Source organism: Chiloscyllium punctatum, chromosome 41 (genome assembly GCF_047496795.1).
Source record: "Chiloscyllium punctatum isolate Juve2018m chromosome 41, sChiPun1.3, whole genome shotgun sequence".
Lineage (NCBI taxonomy): Eukaryota > Metazoa > Chordata > Chondrichthyes > Orectolobiformes > Hemiscylliidae > Chiloscyllium > Chiloscyllium punctatum.
The window spans coordinates 28,929,489-28,949,422 of record NC_092779.1 but is presented as its reverse complement, the minus strand read 5'-3'; the positions used below and the strand labels follow the sequence as shown (position 1 = coordinate 28,949,422).

General features: G+C 37.7%; 1 protein-coding gene across 3 annotated transcripts in view; it reads left to right on the top strand.

Moving 5' to 3' along the window:
- pik3r4 (phosphoinositide-3-kinase, regulatory subunit 4) overlaps nucleotides 1-19,711 on the top strand; it is a 98,113-nt gene extending 78,402 nt beyond the window's left edge. For all 3 annotated transcript variants that reach the window (XM_072560636.1, XM_072560634.1, XM_072560637.1), the window contains exons 13-19: nucleotides 3,340-3,504; nucleotides 5,857-6,068; nucleotides 6,339-6,470; nucleotides 8,191-8,291; nucleotides 10,307-10,395; nucleotides 14,962-15,082; nucleotides 18,045-19,711. In XM_072560636.1, coding sequence (XP_072416737.1) covers nucleotides 3,340-3,504; nucleotides 5,857-6,068; nucleotides 6,339-6,470; nucleotides 8,191-8,291; nucleotides 10,307-10,395; nucleotides 14,962-15,082; nucleotides 18,045-18,215 — 991 coding nt within the window. In that variant the 3' untranslated portion in view covers nucleotides 18,216-19,711. The remainder of the gene's footprint in view (nucleotides 1-3,339; nucleotides 3,505-5,856; nucleotides 6,069-6,338; nucleotides 6,471-8,190; nucleotides 8,292-10,306; nucleotides 10,396-14,961; nucleotides 15,083-18,044) is intronic.
- The last annotated feature ends 223 nt before the right edge of the window (nucleotides 19,712-19,934 follow it).

Sequence of the window (19,934 nt, the reverse complement as noted above, 5' to 3'; positions counted from 1 at the left end):
CATGGCAGCTGGTAACTAGTGGAATCCTACTGTGGTCAGTGTTGGGAACACAATTACTCATGTTATATATTAATGATCTGGGCAATGGAACTGAGGCCATTGCTGCTATGTTTACAGATGACGTAAGGGTAGATGAAGGGTCAGATAGTATTGTGGGGCGTGTGAGGCTGCAATAAAACTTAAACTTGGAGAATGGACAAAGAACTGATAGATGGAATAGAGCAGTGAGATATTGTACACTTTGGTAGGAAGAATCGAGGCATAGACTATTTTCTAACTCTGGAAAGGCTTCAGAAATCAGAAGCACAAAGGGACTTAAGAGTCCTAGATTCTCCTTAAAGTTAACATGCAGGTTCAGTTGGCAATGTTAGCACTCATTTAGAGTGGGCTAAAATACAAAAGTAGGGATACAATGCAGAAGCTGTATAAGGCTCTGGCAGCCCAGATTTAGAATGTTGTGAACAGTTTTACATCCTGTATCAAAGGACAGATGTGCTGTCCTTGGAGGGGGTCCAGAGGAGGTATACACAGTTGATCCTGGGGATGAAGGGCTTGCTATGTGAGGAGCATTTGAGGACTTTGGGTCTGTACTTATTGGAGTTTCAAAGGATGAGGGGGAGATATGATTGAAACTTACAGAATACTAAGCGGGTTGGGTAGAGTGGATGTGGATAAATTGTTTCCACTGGTAGGAGAGATTAGGACTCAAGGACACTATCTGAGAGTGAAGGAATGACCCTTTAGATCTGAGATTAGGAGGAATTTCTTCAGCCAAGGGTTGATGAATCTGTGGAATTGACTGCCACAGAAGGCTAAGTCGTTATGTGTTTAAAACCAAATAGTTCTTGACTAGTAAGGTGAGAAGGCAGGCAATTCTGTTTGACCCCTCAAGCAATTCAGAAAGCTCATAGTTGACCTGATTATTCCAAATTTCTGCTTGGCCTAATATGATTATGAAAAGCGTTTTCCAGCTTTCTTATTTACAAGATGAGATTATGTCCGAACACATTCCTACTACAGCCAGAGTTGCATTGTTTAAGCGATTACGTCTAATGGTCTGTCTTCAACAGTACACCAGATGCTTGTCTGGATGCTCTGCTAATGGTGTTCAAGATAGCTCCCATTCATCCTCTTTGACGGCCGTTGTTTCTGGCATATGCAGACAGGTTGTCCCATTTTAATGTGTTTGGAATGCAGAAGGTATAATGATGCATATGTCTCTCCTTGGAGGGAAGTAAGGGGAGAGGTGTGGGCGCAAGTTTTGCATTTCTTGCGGTTACTTCCCTCCAAGGCCCCAAGGGACACTTCATATCCGCCACAAATTCACCTGCACCTCCACACACATCATCTATTGCACCCGATGTGGCCTCCTCTATATTGGGGAGACAGGCCGCCTACTTGCGGAACATTTCAGAGAACACCTCTGGGACACCCAGACCAACCAACCCAACCACCCCGTAGCCCAACACTTCAACTCCCCCTCCCACTCCACCAAGAACATGCAGGTCCTTGGACTCCTCCGTCGCCAGACTATGGTAACATGACGGTTGGAGGAAGAGCGCCTTATTTTCCGCCTGGGAACCCTCCAACCACAAGAGATGAACTCAGATTTCTCCAGTTTCCTCATTTCCCCTTCCCCACCTTGTCTCAGTCAAATCCCTCGAACTCAGCACCGCCTTCCTAACCTGCAATCTTCTTCCTGACCTCTCCGCCCCCACCCCACTCCGGCCTATCACCCTCACCTTGACCTCCCTCCACCTATCACATTCCCAACGCCCCTCCCCCAAGTCTCTCCTCCCTACCTTTTATCTTAGTCTGCTGGGCACACTTTCCTCATTCCTGAAGAAGGGCTGATGCCCGAAACGTCGATTCTCCTGTTCCTTGGATGCTGCCTGACCTGCTGCGCTTTTCCAGCAACACATTTTCAGCTCTGATCTCCAGCATCTGCAGTCCTCACTTTCTCCATCAACCAGAACTGCACTGCAAGTGAAATGGAAGAAAGGAAACAATGCAAATGGCAATCAAATTTATGAGGAGGACATAAAGATAAGAATGGTTATTTAAAGTTAGTTCACTTTAGAATGACTTTCACTCTCTTTCTCCGACCAGCTTGAAGCCATTGTTGCTACTCTAATTAACTACTTCTGTTCTAGTGTCTTCAGTGTAGGTTACTGTTTCACAGTATTTTATGAAGTCATGTAGAAATAACTTAACAGAGAATTGTACAAGAAACATTGTTTCAAATTGTGGCAATTTGTCATATCTTTTCTGTATAAGCGTTTACAGAGTCTCTTCATTAAACAATTGCAGCTTTGTGGTGGTTACAATAAGCTTAATATAATTTATTTCGGCTTTGCAAAAGACTGATTTTTCCAAAGTAAGTATATCTTGTGGCTTGTCAAGTTTCTCTTCTGTTATTTTATATTTTAAAAATTCTGATGTACTAGTTTGATTCTAATTTTTTTTAAAGATGGTGTATTTAAAGGATGGAATTTAATTACATAGGGATATAATCCAAAAGAGCATAAGAGTTTTCCATATAGTTAGGTGTGTTAGTTAAGACATCAGAATTCTCATGTTTCTCTATTTCAAGACTGGCTGGAACCAGGGTAGAGAACACTTAAGTTTTCTTTTGTTTCCCCCACAATACTTTGGTGGCTAGTTAGATTATAATTTATTTGACCAAATTGTACTTTGTTATTTCAGTATTATTACTGTAGGAAAAATATGTGTGGATAAGGAAATGTGTTTTGAAATTGTTTTCTATGCAACATTCTTGGATAGAAATAATAAAGATCATTCAGCTCCTGAGCTTATTCTGATCACAGCTGATCTATTGATCCGTCTTGGTTGCATAATTCTTAGTCCAGTCTAATGAAAATCCATCAATCTCAGCCTTAAATTTTTCAATTGATCTATCCTCATAACAGATTCTGGTAGAAAGTTCCAGCACCTTTTGTGTAAAGAAGTGTTTTCTTCAGAAGTGTGATTGATTTTGAGCCAAGATTTAGAGGAGCTGGTGTTGGAATGGGGTGGACAAAGTTAAAAATCACCAGGTTATAGTCCAACAGGTTTATTTGGAGGCACTAGGTTTCAAAACTTTGCTTCTTCATTAGGTGGTTGTGCCTGATGAAGAAGCAGTGCTTCAAAAGCTAGTGCCTCCAAATAAACCTGTTGGACTATAACCTGGTGTTGAGATTTTTGATTTGAGCCAAGGTTTATATATCTCATTATTCTGAACTAAAGCAAATTGGCAATTCTCTGTGGAACATATTTTATTTAGTTCTAATACGTTAATTGATATGAGTAATTTTCTTTTTGTTGAATTGGTATTTGTAGGTCAATTTTAACATATTCTCGTATTGGAGGAAAAATTAAAACTCTGGCTTTCTGCCAAGGTTCCCATTACCTTGCTGTGGCTTCAGACAATGGCACTATCCAACTCCTTGGAATTGAGGCCAACAAACCTCCAAAATCACCTAAAATACACTCTCTTCAGAGCAGGTACTTATTCTCTAAAATGTTCATAGTTTTATCATATTAGTATTATTTTCACGTATTCTCAAAGGTTTAGTAGTGAATAGATAATTTGCATTTTCTATTCATTGAAATTAATGGTAATAATGGAAAATAAGTGGATAAAATTGTTCCCTGAAGTTATGATTGAAGAAAAGAAAATTTGTTTTCTAATTATTATTCTTAGAAGAGCCCATTAAGGAATTTACTATGTTTAAAAAAGAAACCAAGAAGTCTGGTCGAGGAGTCATTCCCCAGTTTATAAAAATGAGGGCACACTGGATTTTTAATAATGTTACCATTCTCATTTCACCTCATTATTATTTTGTTTTCCAGTTAAACATTGTGTTTCTGAAATCTGCCAGCATTTGTATGACCCATCTTCCTCTTTATGTTGCTGCATATTTTTACAATTTCCTATTTGTTGAGCACTATTAGCAATACCGTAGTGCAAGCATGAACATCAGATATTTGATGCTGCTTATCCAAGATATAAAAAGGAAATCTTTAAGTGACGGCAACAGCTTCGTTTAATGAAGCATTTTTAAATGCCTTCTGTGTCAGTGATGGACCCAATTCTGTCTTTTCATAAGTCAATTGACTTTTATCTTGTAATCCTATCCAAAATTCTTTCAAAAGCAGTCTTTCTAACTTAATGATTCCTTGGTCTATTATCATGTATGCCAGATTTTTAAACAATTGAAATGCAAGTTTTCCTTTTGCTGATTTAGTATTGATGTTTTATTTTTGCATTCTGGCTTTAGCACTGTTAACCCCTGAGAGTGATGACATATGCGTACTTGAATGTACATCTTTATCATGGTTGTACAAAGGGTTGATTATTTTCATGCACAACGCAATGCTTAAATGACTTTTTTGTTATACAAATGTTCATTGTTTAATGCATTAACAATTGTGTAAAACTGGATCCTCACAAGACACCTTTTGAAGATTTGATAAATGTTTCACTTATCTAGATGACCTACAACCATTAGCAATATACATTACTCAATATTGGATGTAGCCATGTAGTTATTAAAGAAAACTGCCAAATATTAGCATTACAGAATCCCTACAATACGGAAAGAGGCCATTTGGCCCATCGAGTATGCACCAACCCTCCGAAAAGGACCCCATCCCCCTCCCTCCCTCCCCCCCACCGACACCGAGCCCCCTACCCTATACCCATAACTTTGCATTTCCCATGGCTAATCTACCTAGTTCTGGACAATTTTGGATGGCCAATCCACCTAACTTGCACATCTTTGAACAGTGGGCAGAAACCGGAACACCCAGTGAAAACCCATGCAGACATGGTGAGAACTTGCAGTGTCTACACAGACAGTCATCTGTAGCTAGAATTGAACCCAGGTCCCTGGCACTGAGAGGCAGCAGTGCTGAGCCACTGTGTGCCTTCTTTGATAAATAGATTCACCTAATAGTTATAGATTAAATGTATACAGCTTTCTAGTGTTATGAACAGTGTGAACTTACAAGGTTTTAAAAAAATTTTGCTTTGGGTGCAGGCACATTTTGATGATAAAACAATGTTCAACAATGTTCATTGATTCCATCTCACTCTAATTAAATCTTGTTCCTTTGTCAACAGCACATTTAACTGTAATTGGGCCCTTCCTGATTATCAAAGAGCCTTGCTTAGTTCTGTTTTCCTTTCATCATTCTATGTAGCAGTCATACTTTTTCAGATCATGTGCATTTAAATTTAAAGTAACATGCCTTATGTTCTGAGTTGGAAATTAACATTTGTGTGAATCTGCTTGAAATTGTGCTGCCCCATGTGAACTTGATTAATAAATTAATGTGAGAAATGGATGAATAAACTATCTTTTATTAACCACTTCTAATCTTAAATCAAATTGTTACTTTTATAAGCAATTTTGTGCTCAAACAATATCTAACATATCTACTGAGTAATTTCTGTTGATAGTAATTATACACTCATTGATGTGCTTAAATTCATTTCATTGCTGAAAAGATGAATGGTTTAGAATGAATATCTGACAACTGCTTTAAGTTTAAGCCAAATAGAATTGTCATCCTGTATCCAGAGTTTGAATTTAAAATGTTATTGATTCTTCTACGGTAAATCATCTCAATTTTGAAAGTGGGACCTTAAGTTTAAGGGTGAACCTTTGTGTTGGTTATAAGTGCATGGTAAGATCTCAAGAATGGAAGAACGATTCCTGGTTCCAAATCTAAATTCATTGCAAAAACAATGCTCTTGCTCAGTATTATTGGTATTTTACAGAACTTTTACCGTAAGAAGCTAACAATTGTGTTCACGTTCATGCAAATTTATCTGCTATATTTTTATCCAAGAGCTTTGGACCCGAAAGAAGATGGCTGTGTGGTGGATATTCATCATTTTAATGCAGGAGCACAATCTGTTTTAGCTTATGCAACTGTTAATGGTTCTTTAGTTGGTTGGGACCTGAGATCATCAACAAATGCTTGGACATTAAAGCATGATTTGAGGCTTGGACTCACTACATCCTTTGCTGTAGATATACATCAATGCTGGTTATGTATAGGTAAGTATTATTTCTCATATTTGTTTACGAGGTTTTTGTTCTGCACTGTAGCATGTTTGCATAACATTTGGGTAGGGCAAATAAATCTAATCGTGAAACGTAACTGCGACACAGTTAGCCTTTGTGGCTAAATTTTGTTTGGCTTACATTATCGTCAAACAAATGGTTATCAGAAATATTACTTTTAGAATAGGTGATAATTTTGAGCTTTGAAATTGAACATGCTCGTAAAGTTTTCTGTATATGATTTCTAACTTTTTTTTTTAAAAGGTACAAGTAATGGCACTATGGCTTGTTGGGATATGAGATTTCAACTGCCTATTTCAAGTCATTGTCACCCAGCCAGAGCTCGCGTTCGGCGTCTGCTTATGCACCCCCTCTGCCAGTCATGGGTTATTGCAGGTAAATCCCATGCATCATTAAGATTACTTGTAGTTTATTACTTTTTATACCCCTCCTGGCAATTGTATCTTGTGCAATGTGCAATAAACCTACAACCATTGTGGAGGTTCTGCTTGTACATTTTGAAGGATGCCTTCAAATTGTTTTATGGATCTGAAGCTCATCATGAGCATACTAGTGACTTCTGTAAGAAAACTGGTTAGTATGTGGCTTTCATAATATTAAATTTATTCCCTATCATTGCACTGCTCCTGATCCTTATAGAATGGGTTCCTAACAGTTGTCAGCTTGGTTTTAAAGGGTATATTTGTCTCTAAGCAGCCAGCAAGTAAGTCTACTTCAAGGTACTAAGAAATTGGGGACTTTTGCAGTACAAAGGCATGTGGCAGCTCTCCAGGTATCTTGTGTACAGGTGGATAAACATCATCTTGTAGTTGCATAGTAGGGGCCCATTGGTTGAATAGAGCACTCCTTATTGAATACTGTAAGGGGGATCCTTGTGCCTCATTGGTCACTTGCACAAATGATTAGATTAGATTAGATTTAGATTTAGATTACATTACATTACAGTATGGAAACAGGCCCTTCGGCCCAACAAGTCCACACCGACCTGCCGAAGCACAACCCACCCATACCCTTACCTAACACTACGGGCAAATTAGCATGGCCAATTCACCTGACCTGCACACCTTTGGACTGTGGGAGGAAACCGGAACACCTGGAGGAAACCCACGCAGACACGGGGAGAACGTGCAAACTCCACACAGTCAGTCGCCTGAGGCGGCAATTGAACCCGGGTCTCTGGCCACCATGCCGCCCATGATGACGCTCTTTTGGGAACCAGCCAGAACTGAAAATCCGAGTGTCTTTTCACTTTAACAAATGTCATTGATGAGAAAGTTAAGATAGTTTCCTCATGTTTTCAGGACTATCATTTACATGTGGGTATAGTCTCCTGCTAGCTATGACTCTCTGTTGATCCCCTCTGTAGAGCTGCAGATCGGCTCACATTCCTGTTGGTCATCTGGGTCCTTGATTGAGGTGCAAAGTGGCATAAGTGACAACATGCTGATGGAGGACCAGACATTCATACCTTCAAAATTGTCAGGGTTGTCACTGAGCACAAATACTGCAAAAGTCTTTCACACTGGCAAATAAGAAAACAGCTGTGAGGCTTCTTCAGTATTTATTGGCATATTTCCTTCTATTAAATAAAATCTTCATTATAGAAGCTCAGTGATAATGCTCTCTTTACCTCCTTCTTCTGTGGATAAAGTCCACCAGTAACTTTCACTGGAACAAGACAGATGTTGATACAATTAGCTGAGTGGAAACCATCAAGGGGGTGGTGAGTGGGAAGGAAGGAATGTTATAACCTTTGATCAGAGCTTTCCATAGCACCATTTGCATCTGATGACAACAGCAAGTTGTTCTTTCTATTTTCCAGTTAACTTCTGTGGTTCAATTAATGTTCGTTTAGTGGCTGTGATTAAGTCCTAATATAAGTATTTCTCAAGCAATTAAATAAATGATTTGAATTAACTTTGAGGTCGAGAGTCTACTTTTATGATTCTGTTATTTTACTGCCTGTCTTGAGACAAGTTGAAAATGTAGAACATAATGTAAACCTCTGCACATTTAACTTTATGCCATGTTAATTATAAATATGCATGCTGAAAAGGAAGTGTCCCATCTTATTTATGCTAACATATCTGTTCAGCTGCCCAAGGAAATAATGAAGTTTCAATGTGGGACATGGAAACTGGAGACAGGCGATTCACCCTTTGGGCCAGCAGTGCTCCACCTCTTTCCGAAATGCAGGTGTGTGGCTAAATTTTCAAAGCTTTAAGTAAGGTTAGCTAACATTAACTGCTGTTTCTGCCTCCTAATTGAAGAACATTTGTAAAATGAATCTATCAATGTTGACATTAAGGACAAAAGTATCAGTCCTTATCTTTGCAATCAAGGTAAGGTACACTTTCCTATACCCTATTCAGCCATACATTTTTAAACCTGGGCAATTTATGTTCATTTATAGAGCCGTTTGCTCAAATGAAGTATTTGATTTTTTTTTCTCCTTCCTCAATGACCTTACCACCATATCGAAAAGTTTAATGAGAACAGCAGTTTGGACTGAACTCCAAACAGCTCATCATCTAAAACACCCATAACCTTGCTGATGGAATATTTCTAACTTCAAAAATGCTTCACAGGGATATAATCAAAAGTATGGGCACAGAGTGAAAGAATGAGATATTAGAAAAGAGTTAAGAACAATGTGTATATGTAAGTTAAAGTTGAATTTTTTTGTGTTAAGCATGGTTTACTTATATTTTGAGTGTTTTTGTGGGTCAGTGCTTGAAGTCTGAGGTTTGTTTTTACATGTACTTCAATGAGGTATTGAACCTTGAGATGAGCAGTTCATTGCATTAAAAAAGGAGTAGTGAAATGTTGTGCTGTTGCTGAGTGCCATGAGTTCTATGACATACGGAGAAAGGCAAACAATGTTTAATGTCAGTCAGTCAAAGGTGGTTTAGTAATGGAGACAATATGGGTTGGAGCTCACATCAGAATAGAGTAAAATAACGAGATTACAGATTATCTCATTCACCCTGAGACAATGGCAAGGAAGAATGCTGGCAATTTTGCTAAGCTTACAGAATTTGTGACGGGGTGGCCTAAGATGATTTTAGTCCTATCCTTGTTCAGTTGGATGATTTTTGACATAACCAATATAGATATCTGGCAAATAATCTAAAAGCATAAAGGAAGTTGAGTGGTCAAGAGAAATGGATTTGTCAGGATATTTGTAAACTTTAACTCCTATCTGCAGATGATGACAAAGAATATCGTCTGGAGCATGAAAAAGAGGATGGTTTTTTAAATGACTTCGTAGAGGCTAATATCCCATCACCACGTCACCCTTTAATTACACATGGAAAGTCCTTGACACTGATTCAGCTTCCACAAAGCCAGCTTTTGAATGAAAAGAACTTCTGACACTTCTATATCTGTCAGCCAGGGCTTCCTGATTGGGGCTGTCAATCTGATTCAATCAGGGGACTTGTATTCTATGAGGTCCACCTAGCTGACCTCATTACAATCACTAGTTTTCACAGATTTGAGAAGGAACACTGGAACAGATTCCATTGTTGTTGATTTTCTGAGTATAATTGGAAAGAATAGAAGCAAATTAAGGAAGTCCTTTTGATATGGATATGGAGGGAAATATAGGCAGATGTTGTGATTAACTTGTGACAGTCTGTAGAATGGACAAGGTATACTACACTGATTACAGTTACAGAGAATGTAGCTTTTGCATTCAATTAAAGGTGTTTCTATTCTGTGGAAGGTACAGGAGGACATTTATTTGTAAGGTGAATCCATGTTTCAGGATTTTAGGGAGCAGTGAGGAATTGGGGATGATATAACAATCTGCAGAAAGAGGGAGTTTGTGAATAAATTTGTTGAAGAGATGATATGATCATTGTGAAAGTTAGCACGTTAGCAAGTGTGTGGTGCTAGCACTGGCAGGTCAGCATTTTAGAGACATTGGGCATCAAGTGAGCAGGAGGAAGATTTGTGGAGAAGAGAAACTTGAGAAGCCACGGGGAAGATGAAAAAGCAGATATTGTTGGGGATGTACAGCTGGTTCATTTAGGTGCCTAGTCTGAACTCCCAATGTTCAATGCTATAAGAGATGATCTAGTACTTTTCTCAACGTAGATTATATCACTCTATCAACATTATGACACGAAAGCTTCAAAAATAATCAGAACAAATTCAAGATCTGAATATATTTTGTTAACTTATTTGCTTTTTATTTTAATGTTTAGCCTTCACCACATAGTATTCATGGAATCTACTGCAGCCCAGCAGATGGAAATCCTCTGCTATTAACCGCTGGATCAGATATGAGGATAAGGTGATGTATTTTGGATAGCTCTTTAGTGGAATTGTGGGTTTGATTTGATTTTTGCAGAAACAGGATTTTGTTTTAAACTTTCAGTGAGATATTAAATATCCACATATTGGGCTACATTTTCAAAGAATAAAGTCAAAAGGTACTATAGGACTTGGACAGTAATTCAGAGATATTAAACTTAAAGGATCCGTTCTTTAAATTAGCTCTTCATTCTTGGTACAGGACGTTTGGCCAAATGGGCTAGAACAACTGGCTCCTCCCCTTCCCCCTCCAATTTTTTGTAAGAGATAAGATGCAAAGAACAGTAAAGCATGGTAACAGCCCCTTTCGATCACAAAAGCTGTTATGACACATGATGCCTTTCTAAACTAAAAACCTTTTATCACTACACCAGTCATATCTTTCCATAATCTGCCTATTCATATATCTGTCAAGTTGCCTCTTAAATGCTGTTATTGTATCCACCTCCTCCACCACACCGAGTAGTGTGTTCTGGGAAAAAAGAAACTTGCCTATCATATCTCTTTTAAATGTTACCCTTTTTACCTTCAATTTGCCCCCTCGTAATTAACATTTCTACCCTGGGAAAAAGATTTTGTAAAGTTCTATCAGGTCATCCTTCGAGACTCCAGTGAAAACAAACCAAGTTTGTCTAACCTCTCCTCGTAGGTAATATCCTCCAAACCAGGCATGATCCTGGTAAACCATTTCTGTACCCGCTTCCAAAGCCTTCACATCCTCCTTGTAGTGTGACAACCAGAACGGCACACAGTAGTCCAAACATGGCCTCACTAAAGTTCAATACACCTGCAACATGACTTGCCAATTTTTATTGAGTTGTGAAGTGTGGGGCTGGACGAGCTTACGCTCGAAACATCCACTCTCCTGCTCCTTGGATGCTGCCTGACTGGCTGTGCTTTTCCAGCATAACACTTTTCAACTCTGATCTCCAGCATCTGCAGTCTTTGCTTTTTCCTTACCAATTTTTATACTCTGTGCCACAACTGATGAAAGCAAGCAAACTATGTGCCTTCTTGACCACCGGATCTACTTAAGTTGCCACTTTCAGGGAGCTATAGACCTGTATGCCTTGACCCCTCTAAGTTGATGCTATGAAGGGTTCTGTCATTTACTGTATGCTTCCCTGCTGCAATAGATCTTCTAAAATACATCTCATTTGTCCAACTATCATGAACTTCATCTATCATTTCTCCACTCGAGTCTTCAGCCTATCTATATCCTGATCTTTCCTCTGACAATTCTCACTGTCCACAGCTCGCCCAATCTTAGCAAGCTTACCAGTCAGGCCACCTACATTCTCCTTCAAATCCTACTTCTAGATGTTACAAACAACAAAGGTCCCAACACTGATTCCTGCAGAACACCACTGGTCACAGATGTCCAGTCAGAAAAACACCCTTCCATTACTACGGTCTTCTATGACAAAGAAGTTCTGTATTCATCTTACCGGATTAACGTGGATTCCATATGACTTCACCTTTTGTATAAGCCTGCCACGAGGGACCTTGTCAAAAGCTTTGCTAAAGTCCATATAGACAACATCCACTGCCCTTTCCTCATCAATCATCTTTTGTCATTTCCCAAAAAACTCAATCATGTTTGTGAGATACTATCTTCCCTGCATAAAGCCATATTTTTCCAGATGTGAGTAGATCCAATCCCAAAGAATCTTCAACAGTGCCACTGTAAGGCTCATCAGCCTGAATTTTCCCAGATTGTCCATGTTGCCTTCTTTAAAGAAAGGAATAATGTTAACTCTTCTCCAGTCCTTTGGGACCACTGCTCTAACTAAAGGGAACACAATAAGAATATCAACAAACTTCTCCTGAGACTCACCATTCATCATGATCTTCTCCTTTTGTGAATACAAATTTTCAAGTATTTGTTTAGGACCCCTCTCCAACTTCCTTCGGCTCTACACTTAACTTCCCTCCTTTGTCCTTGGGTGGACCTACCCTTTCTCTTGCTCCCCTCTTGCTCCTTTTTTTAAAAAATGCCTTGGGAATTTCCTTAATTTTGTTTGCCAAAGACATGGTAAGACCTGTTTTAGCCCTCCTAATTCCTTTTTTGAATTCTTTCCTACTATCTCTGTATTCTCCAAGGCTCTGTTTGTCTTGAATCATTCCTCATTGTCAAGTCTAGTATGGCCCATTTCCTAGTTGGACTATTTAAATTTTGTTTCAATCAACCGTTCTGGGCGCACCTAACAAATTCTTCCTCGTCCAAGCCCCGAGCACTGAGTATCAGTCAATATAGGACAAGTTAAAATCACAACAACCCTGTTGTTTCTGCATTGTTCCACAATCTGTCCACATGCCTGTTCCTCTATCACCTATAGTACAATCTCATCAAAGTGATAGCACCATTTCTATTCCTGATCTCTATCTACATGACCTTACTGAATTTGTCCTTTAAGGTGTCTTCCCTCTGTACAGCTTTAATATTCTCCCTAATCAGTAATGCAATTCCCCCAGCTGTTTTACACCCTTGTCTTTCATGCCAGAAACATCTAACAGCTGTTCCTTACTCCTGGGGCAAGGTAGGCAGCATACCTTGTGGAGCTCTCAGTCTTGCTTATGAAGTATACTATCTGTTCTCCTTACTATTAAATCACCACCTACAATTACCATTTTATGCTTCTTTACTTTTCACTTTTTGGACAAGTCTTCCTCCATAATTCCATGGTATGCATACTGGCTGACCTAGTAGTCTTCATCCTTGTCCTTACTGGTAGCAAGCATAGTTTCTATTGTTACAAACCCCACACATAGCAGTAACACTAAAATGAAATGAATCCCCAGAAAACCAATGGACAAAATATCATTTCCTTAAACTTTTAACTGTAACTAGCAAGTAAAATATAACTGTAACTTTAGACACATCCTTTTACCTGTCAAATAATGAAAAGGTAAATTTCAGATTCAAGAAAGATACACCTGCATTTTTTATAAGCAGTTGCATGACTTCACGTACAACTTGGGGACCATGTAAATTCCATTATTTTTAAAATTGCTACCAATTTTTAGGATTTCTCACTTCCTTCTGTGTCTAGGTATTGGAGATAAACCTGTTGGTAATTTCTGAATACTTGAGACCACTTTGCCTGCTTTACCTTTAGCATATAAATATCAGCAGATTACCACACTGTTATTTTGAAAGCAAATTCTCGTCAATTACTCTTTATCCATTTCCAATGCACTATACTGCTCTTTTACTGTTAACTGTTCTGCAAGCGTCACTTGAGTGATTCTTGCATTCTTGTGTGTCTTGTCTTTGCTGTTACAATGCTGCATTAAAGGAATTCCTGAATACTTGTCAAATTTCACTTTTTATGAATTATGCTAACCACTGGTTGTAGACTAAAATGTTAAATTTATTCCTTATAAGTAAGTGTAAAGATCAGAATTACATTTAGACATGTTGCTCACATATCATTCAAAATGGTGCTTAGCAGATAACTGATGCTGTCATAACTGTCAAGGTACTGATCATCTCAGTCCAGGTTGCCCTGATGAGTACTTCCATATTAAGTTTTCTAATCTTAGCCTTTTCTGTTTAATTTATCTCTCAATTTTGACCTTTCTGATTGTTGACTTCTATACTCCGTATGTTTGTATTGACATTTATTATCTTCTACCAATAGGCAAAAGTAGAAATAGGAGTTGGGAGGGAGAACTTGATCTTGTGCAATCGCTAATCAGAAACTTGTTCTATGTAGTGTGTTATTCTGCTCCCACTGACTTCAGTGTTACCATTCCACATCAATTACGCTCCTTGGGTCTCCCTGGAAGAATCCAGGAACAGTAAAACCCTGACTAGATCAGGCCCCCTTGCCTGCTTATAGGCCACTCAAATATATCACAGTGACTGAAGAGTGACCATTAATGAAATTCCTGGCAGATTTTTCTCACCCAAAAGAATTGCAGTGTCTTCGGTGCTACCTTGCAGGTTAGCTAACTCATTCTATACTCTTGAGTCTGAGTCAAGAAGCCACAGATTGAAGTCTAATTTGCACACACATTCCAAGATGATACCTCAATATATTAGAAATGTGTGTTATCAATGGTGGTATTTTTCAATTGAGGTTTTAAACCAACACTGTCTTCCTTCTTGACTAGATGATAAAGAAGAGCAAGGGAGTTCTCTCTGATTGTTTGGTAAATTTTTATCCCTTCATTGCTAATATATATGAAATGTATCAGTAAAGGCAGATCTAGACATTAATGCTTTGCAGAGCAAGATTCAACATACAAATTGGCTGTCACAGTTCCTACACTACAACAAGGACTGAATTGCAAAAGACTTAAACCACTGGGAGCTCTGAATTTGTGAAAGGTGCTTTTTGCTGTCCTCCCTCAGTCATCTACTTGAGTCATCAGAAGAATCTGCTCTGTTGAGTTAACTGAACTGATAACTTTTTATTGAAGGTGCTTTAAAAGACTGATTTTTGTCACAGTTCTCTGCATTCATTTAATGCACCAGAACAATATCTTTTACAAACTATAATTGTTATTTTTAAATTAATTGCTCATCTCTTTCTTTCAGGTTTTGGGATCTAGCATATCCAGAGCGATCATATATTGTAGCAGGAGGTGCAAATGATGCTCTGCATTGTCCATCTGTCTCGTATTATAGGAAGATAATTGAAGGAACTGAGGTTGTGCAGGTAATTCATGATCCATAGATTTCTATAGCAACGTAAAACAGTAGCTTCAGCCAGAATATTATAACATCATAAATCGCCCAACTAACGAATCCTTATCTTATTAAATGTTTCCAAAAATACTTGAGACCAGGGATTTCACTATATTTATTGCTTAACAAGGTTCAAATTATTTTTTAAAAAGGCACATATTGGAAATGTTCACTGAGTCATAAGTCTCTTGTGAAGAAACAGAAGTCAATCAGTTAACAAAGGACTAAAAGTTTTTACTGCATGTGAACATCATATAAAAAAGGAACAAGGGAAATGAGGAAAAAAGGAACATGAAGGAAAGTAAAATACGTGTGAAACTATTGAATAAGAGCAGCAAATAGCTAGAAGGTAGAAATAATAATAGCAGCAGCCATAATGAAGGAATCGGACAAAATGACTTCTACTTGCTAGCGTTTGAATACGTTTTCAAGACCAATTCAGAGCATAGCTAAGGTCTATCTACAATGGATAAATGAAGTAACATATAGACCAGACAGGATTAGATGGCAGATTTATCTCTCTAAGATACACTAAGCCATACATTTGTATGGCAATCAACACTTTTAGAGTCACTTTGTTGATGTCAGCTTTTTAGTTCCAGATTTATAAGAGCACAAGTAATAGGAGCAGGAGTAGGCCATCTATCCCATTGAGCCTGCTCTGCCATTCAGTTAGCTCATGGCTGATCTTTTCATTGACTCAACTCCACTTACCCACCCACTCACCATAACCCTTCATTCCTTTACCGTTCAAAAATCTATCTTTACCTGAAAAACATTCAACAAGGTAGCTTCAACTGCTTCACTGGACAGGGAATTCCACAAATTCAGAACCCTTTGGGTGAAGTTCTTTTTACAGAATTAAAATTCAAAAATGGCATTGCTATGTGTTCTTTGGAATACTGGTCCAGCAAGATAATAGAGAGTGAATGAATGTCTCGAGGGTGATACAAATCACAGAATTGCAGATTTGTTACAACATAGAAGTTCATTTGACCCATCATTGGCTCTGTGAGTATTTTAATCTGGTTTCAATCACCTTTTTCCCTTTAACCCTATGCATGCATTTCTGTTTAAATAATCATCCAGTGCCGTCTTAAATATGACAATTGATCTTCCTGCCACCACACTTTCAGATGGTGCATTCCATACCTTAATTACTCGCTGTTTGAAATTGTTATTTCTCTCATTTGCTTCTTTTGCAAAACATTTTAAAACTGCCCTTTCATTTTTTGTTCCTTTGTGTCAGAACAGTTTCTCCCTAAGCACTCTGTCAGAGTTTTTATGATTTTAAAAATTTATATTAAATCTCCACTTAGCCTTCTTTCCAAGAAAAACAGCCTCGACTTCTCGATTCTTTCCTTCTAACTGAAATGTCATATCCCTGGAACTTTCTTGCAAAATTAATCTGTCCTCTTTCCAATGCACTGATATCTTAAGATGCCCAGAACTCCAGCTGATGTCTAGTCAGTATCTTGTAGAAGTTCTTCTTAACTTCCCTGCCCGTGAATGCTGTGTGCCTTATTATAAAGCCTAAAAAGGTTTATGCAACGAAAGGAAAGCTGAAATTTTTCTGGCTTTTCCAATTCAAGAAAAGATCAAATGTAAACCGTGTTTATAGCAAATGTTTTGAAATTTAAATCCAGAGATCATAGAATCAGCTAATGGATCAATTCCATTTAATTTGGTTTAAAGTTAAAAATTCCAGAGTAGAGATGCACACATGATGTGTTGGTCAGTGATGAAATTTGCCTTTCTGACAATGTGTTTTAGAAGGAGAGACTTTGAGTAGAAGGGGGTGAAAACAAGTAATTAAAACTGTGATGAAATAGTTGTAAATGGCTTAACTCTGAAGAAGTGCCCCTCCACCTCAAAAATTAAACAGTGTTTCATCTTTGGATTCTGAGACATCTGCCATGTCCACCACATTTTGTTTCTGTTTTCTGTATGCTCCCTGACTCAGTGCTAGCAGTTTCTTGAATGGGAGAGTTGTAAGTTCAAACTCCACTTGTGAGACAATCCACACAAAGGAAAAATTGTGCTGTCAGACTTTTTAAGCCAAATTCTGAGTCTGCTCATTCAGATGGTTATTGAAGATCCTGTGATTCCATTTGAAAATGAGCAGAGAGCTTCCTTGGTATCCTGGACAACACTTAATCCTGTATCAACAACAACAAAACTGATTACAAACAAAAACAGAAACTGATGGAGAAACTCAGCAGGTCTGCCTGCATCTGGGAAGAAAGCAGAGTTAACGTTTCGAGTCCAGTGACTGTTCTTCAGGGATTCTGATGATTAGTTCCTGGACTTGAAACATTAACTCTGCGTTCTTTCCACAGATGATACCAGACCTGCTGAGTTTCACCAGCAATTTTTGGTTTGTTTCAGGTTTCCAGCATTTGTAGTTTTTAGTTTAACTTTAATAATCTTGATTAACTGGTCATCTCATTCCTGTTTACGGGGCCTTTCTATGACAAATTAGTACCATGTTCATTAATTGTGAGTATGATTTTGTAAGATCTGAAATGCTCCGTTGTTTGTTTTCTTTCAAGAATAAACTGGTGCTAAATTGTAACTGCTTGAATGTTTGACAGTATTACAAACTTTGACAGATTAATGCATAATTCCTTTTTCTGAATGTGCATATAGTTGTTTTTTAAAAAGTAGGATACCATATGGACACATGATGAAATATTTAACTAATACTAGAATTGACTTGTGACCTGCATGTTTTGTTTTGTATTTGTCTTATTTTAGCATGTTCTTTTATGATTGTGTGTATTTGTGCAATAACTAATTGAAGAAGTGAACAATGTTGGGAAGAAAATGGATTGAAACTATCCATTTGTAGAACTACTGTTTCCATATTACAATCTAATCCTCACATTTTTCAGAATATCAGTTGAATGAAAAGCCTGTTTATGTTTTGAAAGGAAATTCACAACAAGCAGAAAGTTGGATCTTCAGAGGATGTACCCCGACGAGGTCCAGAATCTCTCCCAGTTGGGCATCATGACATTATCACTGATCTTGCTGCTTTCCAAACAACCCAGGGATTTATTGTAACTGCTTCACGAGATGGGATAGTCAAAGTTTGGAAGTAGCAGTTTGATTCTGAAAACAAAGTGAAGGACACTGTTTTATCATCTTCATCAATGAAGTACTTGATTATAGGTTAGGGAAGATTTATACCCTGATTTTGTTCATGCAAAAATCATGAAGAATGTGATTATATTTTTGTTTAAAAATACCTTCACGTTTTCAGATTTTAAACCTTACGTTCTATTGACCTTGCAATTGTAGAAATGAACTGCCAGAAATAGAAACCTGAAAGTGTCTTTATTGCTTCAGTACTGAATGAGAGGTGTGATTGCAGATTATAAACCTGGGATATATTTTCTTCATGCTGCATTCATTTTTGATCTGTGAACTTTGTTATTACAAAAATTTGCTTTGTGAATAATGTCCTCAAAGTAATTAAATCTCGACAAGCAAAAATAATTCCCTGAATCATTCCAAAAGACTTTGGAATTTCGAGGAGAATAAAAATTGGATTAAATTGTACCAGTAAATAGGTATTTTAGAACCCTTCCATACATTTTTTTTTGTTTGTCACTTGTAAAATGTTTGCTTTGAATTCTTGCATTTTCCCACATAATGCAAGAGTATGTCCTCACAGCAAGTATGCTTCGAATCATTAAATGTCTTTGGTGCTTCCAGCATTTTTTTTTAAAAGACTCTAGAGTAAACTTATAAATACTTGAGGGAGGAGAAAGCTGTTAGAGAGAATCTGAGTAAGCGTTTTATGAATGGATTTGGTCACTGTGGTCATTGAGCAAATGTGCTGAAAAAGGGCATCGTACCTGATGTCACTCCAGGTTGAAGAGTATCATATGGGAAAGATAAAACTCATCAGTGGAGATATGTAGATATTTAAATAAATTAAACTTAGGACCTGTGGTGGTAATCTTTATATGAATATTTGAACATATGATTATTTGATGTTGTGTTGTACAAGCTTAACTGAATCTGAAGAAAGTTGAAAGATCTTGCCCCAAGATGCAGTTTACTGGTGCACTTTTTAAGTATTTAATCTTTCTGCAAATGTTCTTAGTTTATTTCTGGCAAAATAACTAGCTTCGTCAGGACCATTACCTAATGCCAAATAATCACTGTAATCACAACCAAGTTATGCTTAGTAATCGTGAGAAAGATTTGAAATTTTTTTGCACTTCTCTTAAATGCAAAAGGATGTAGGATGTGTGGAACCTTCATTGAGAAATGTCTACAATTATTTAACTTTCTGCGCTGGAAGCTGCAGAGATGTAGCAGGTTTGTGTAGAGGACAAGCAGTGAGCCTTTTAAATTACTGGACTTGAATTTAAGGACTTCAACTTAAATATTATTCATTTATTTGGGGAAAAATATGAAAAAGTATGTACTGAAAATACTTATGTATTATTTGAGCTTTAGTTTTTGGAACTTCAATGGAATAAAATGCAATGTAATGCATTTTACTCAACTTGTTGGCATGACATAAACTTGCTCTTCGCTTTGCGAAGGAAATGTGAATAAATAATTAAAATTCTTGTTACCAGTTGCTTCTTGTCTGGTGTGATTAATTACAAGGATATTCTATTTAATATCTCTGCTATTAAATAGATTAATTCAGTAGAATTCCATTAAAAGTCAAGCAACTTGTTTATGTTTTTCCAATCTTAGTCATAGAGATGTACAGCATGGAAACAGACCCTTCGGTCCAACCTGTCCATGCTGACCAGATACTCCAATGGTGCATAACAAAAATGGCTGATGATGGAGCA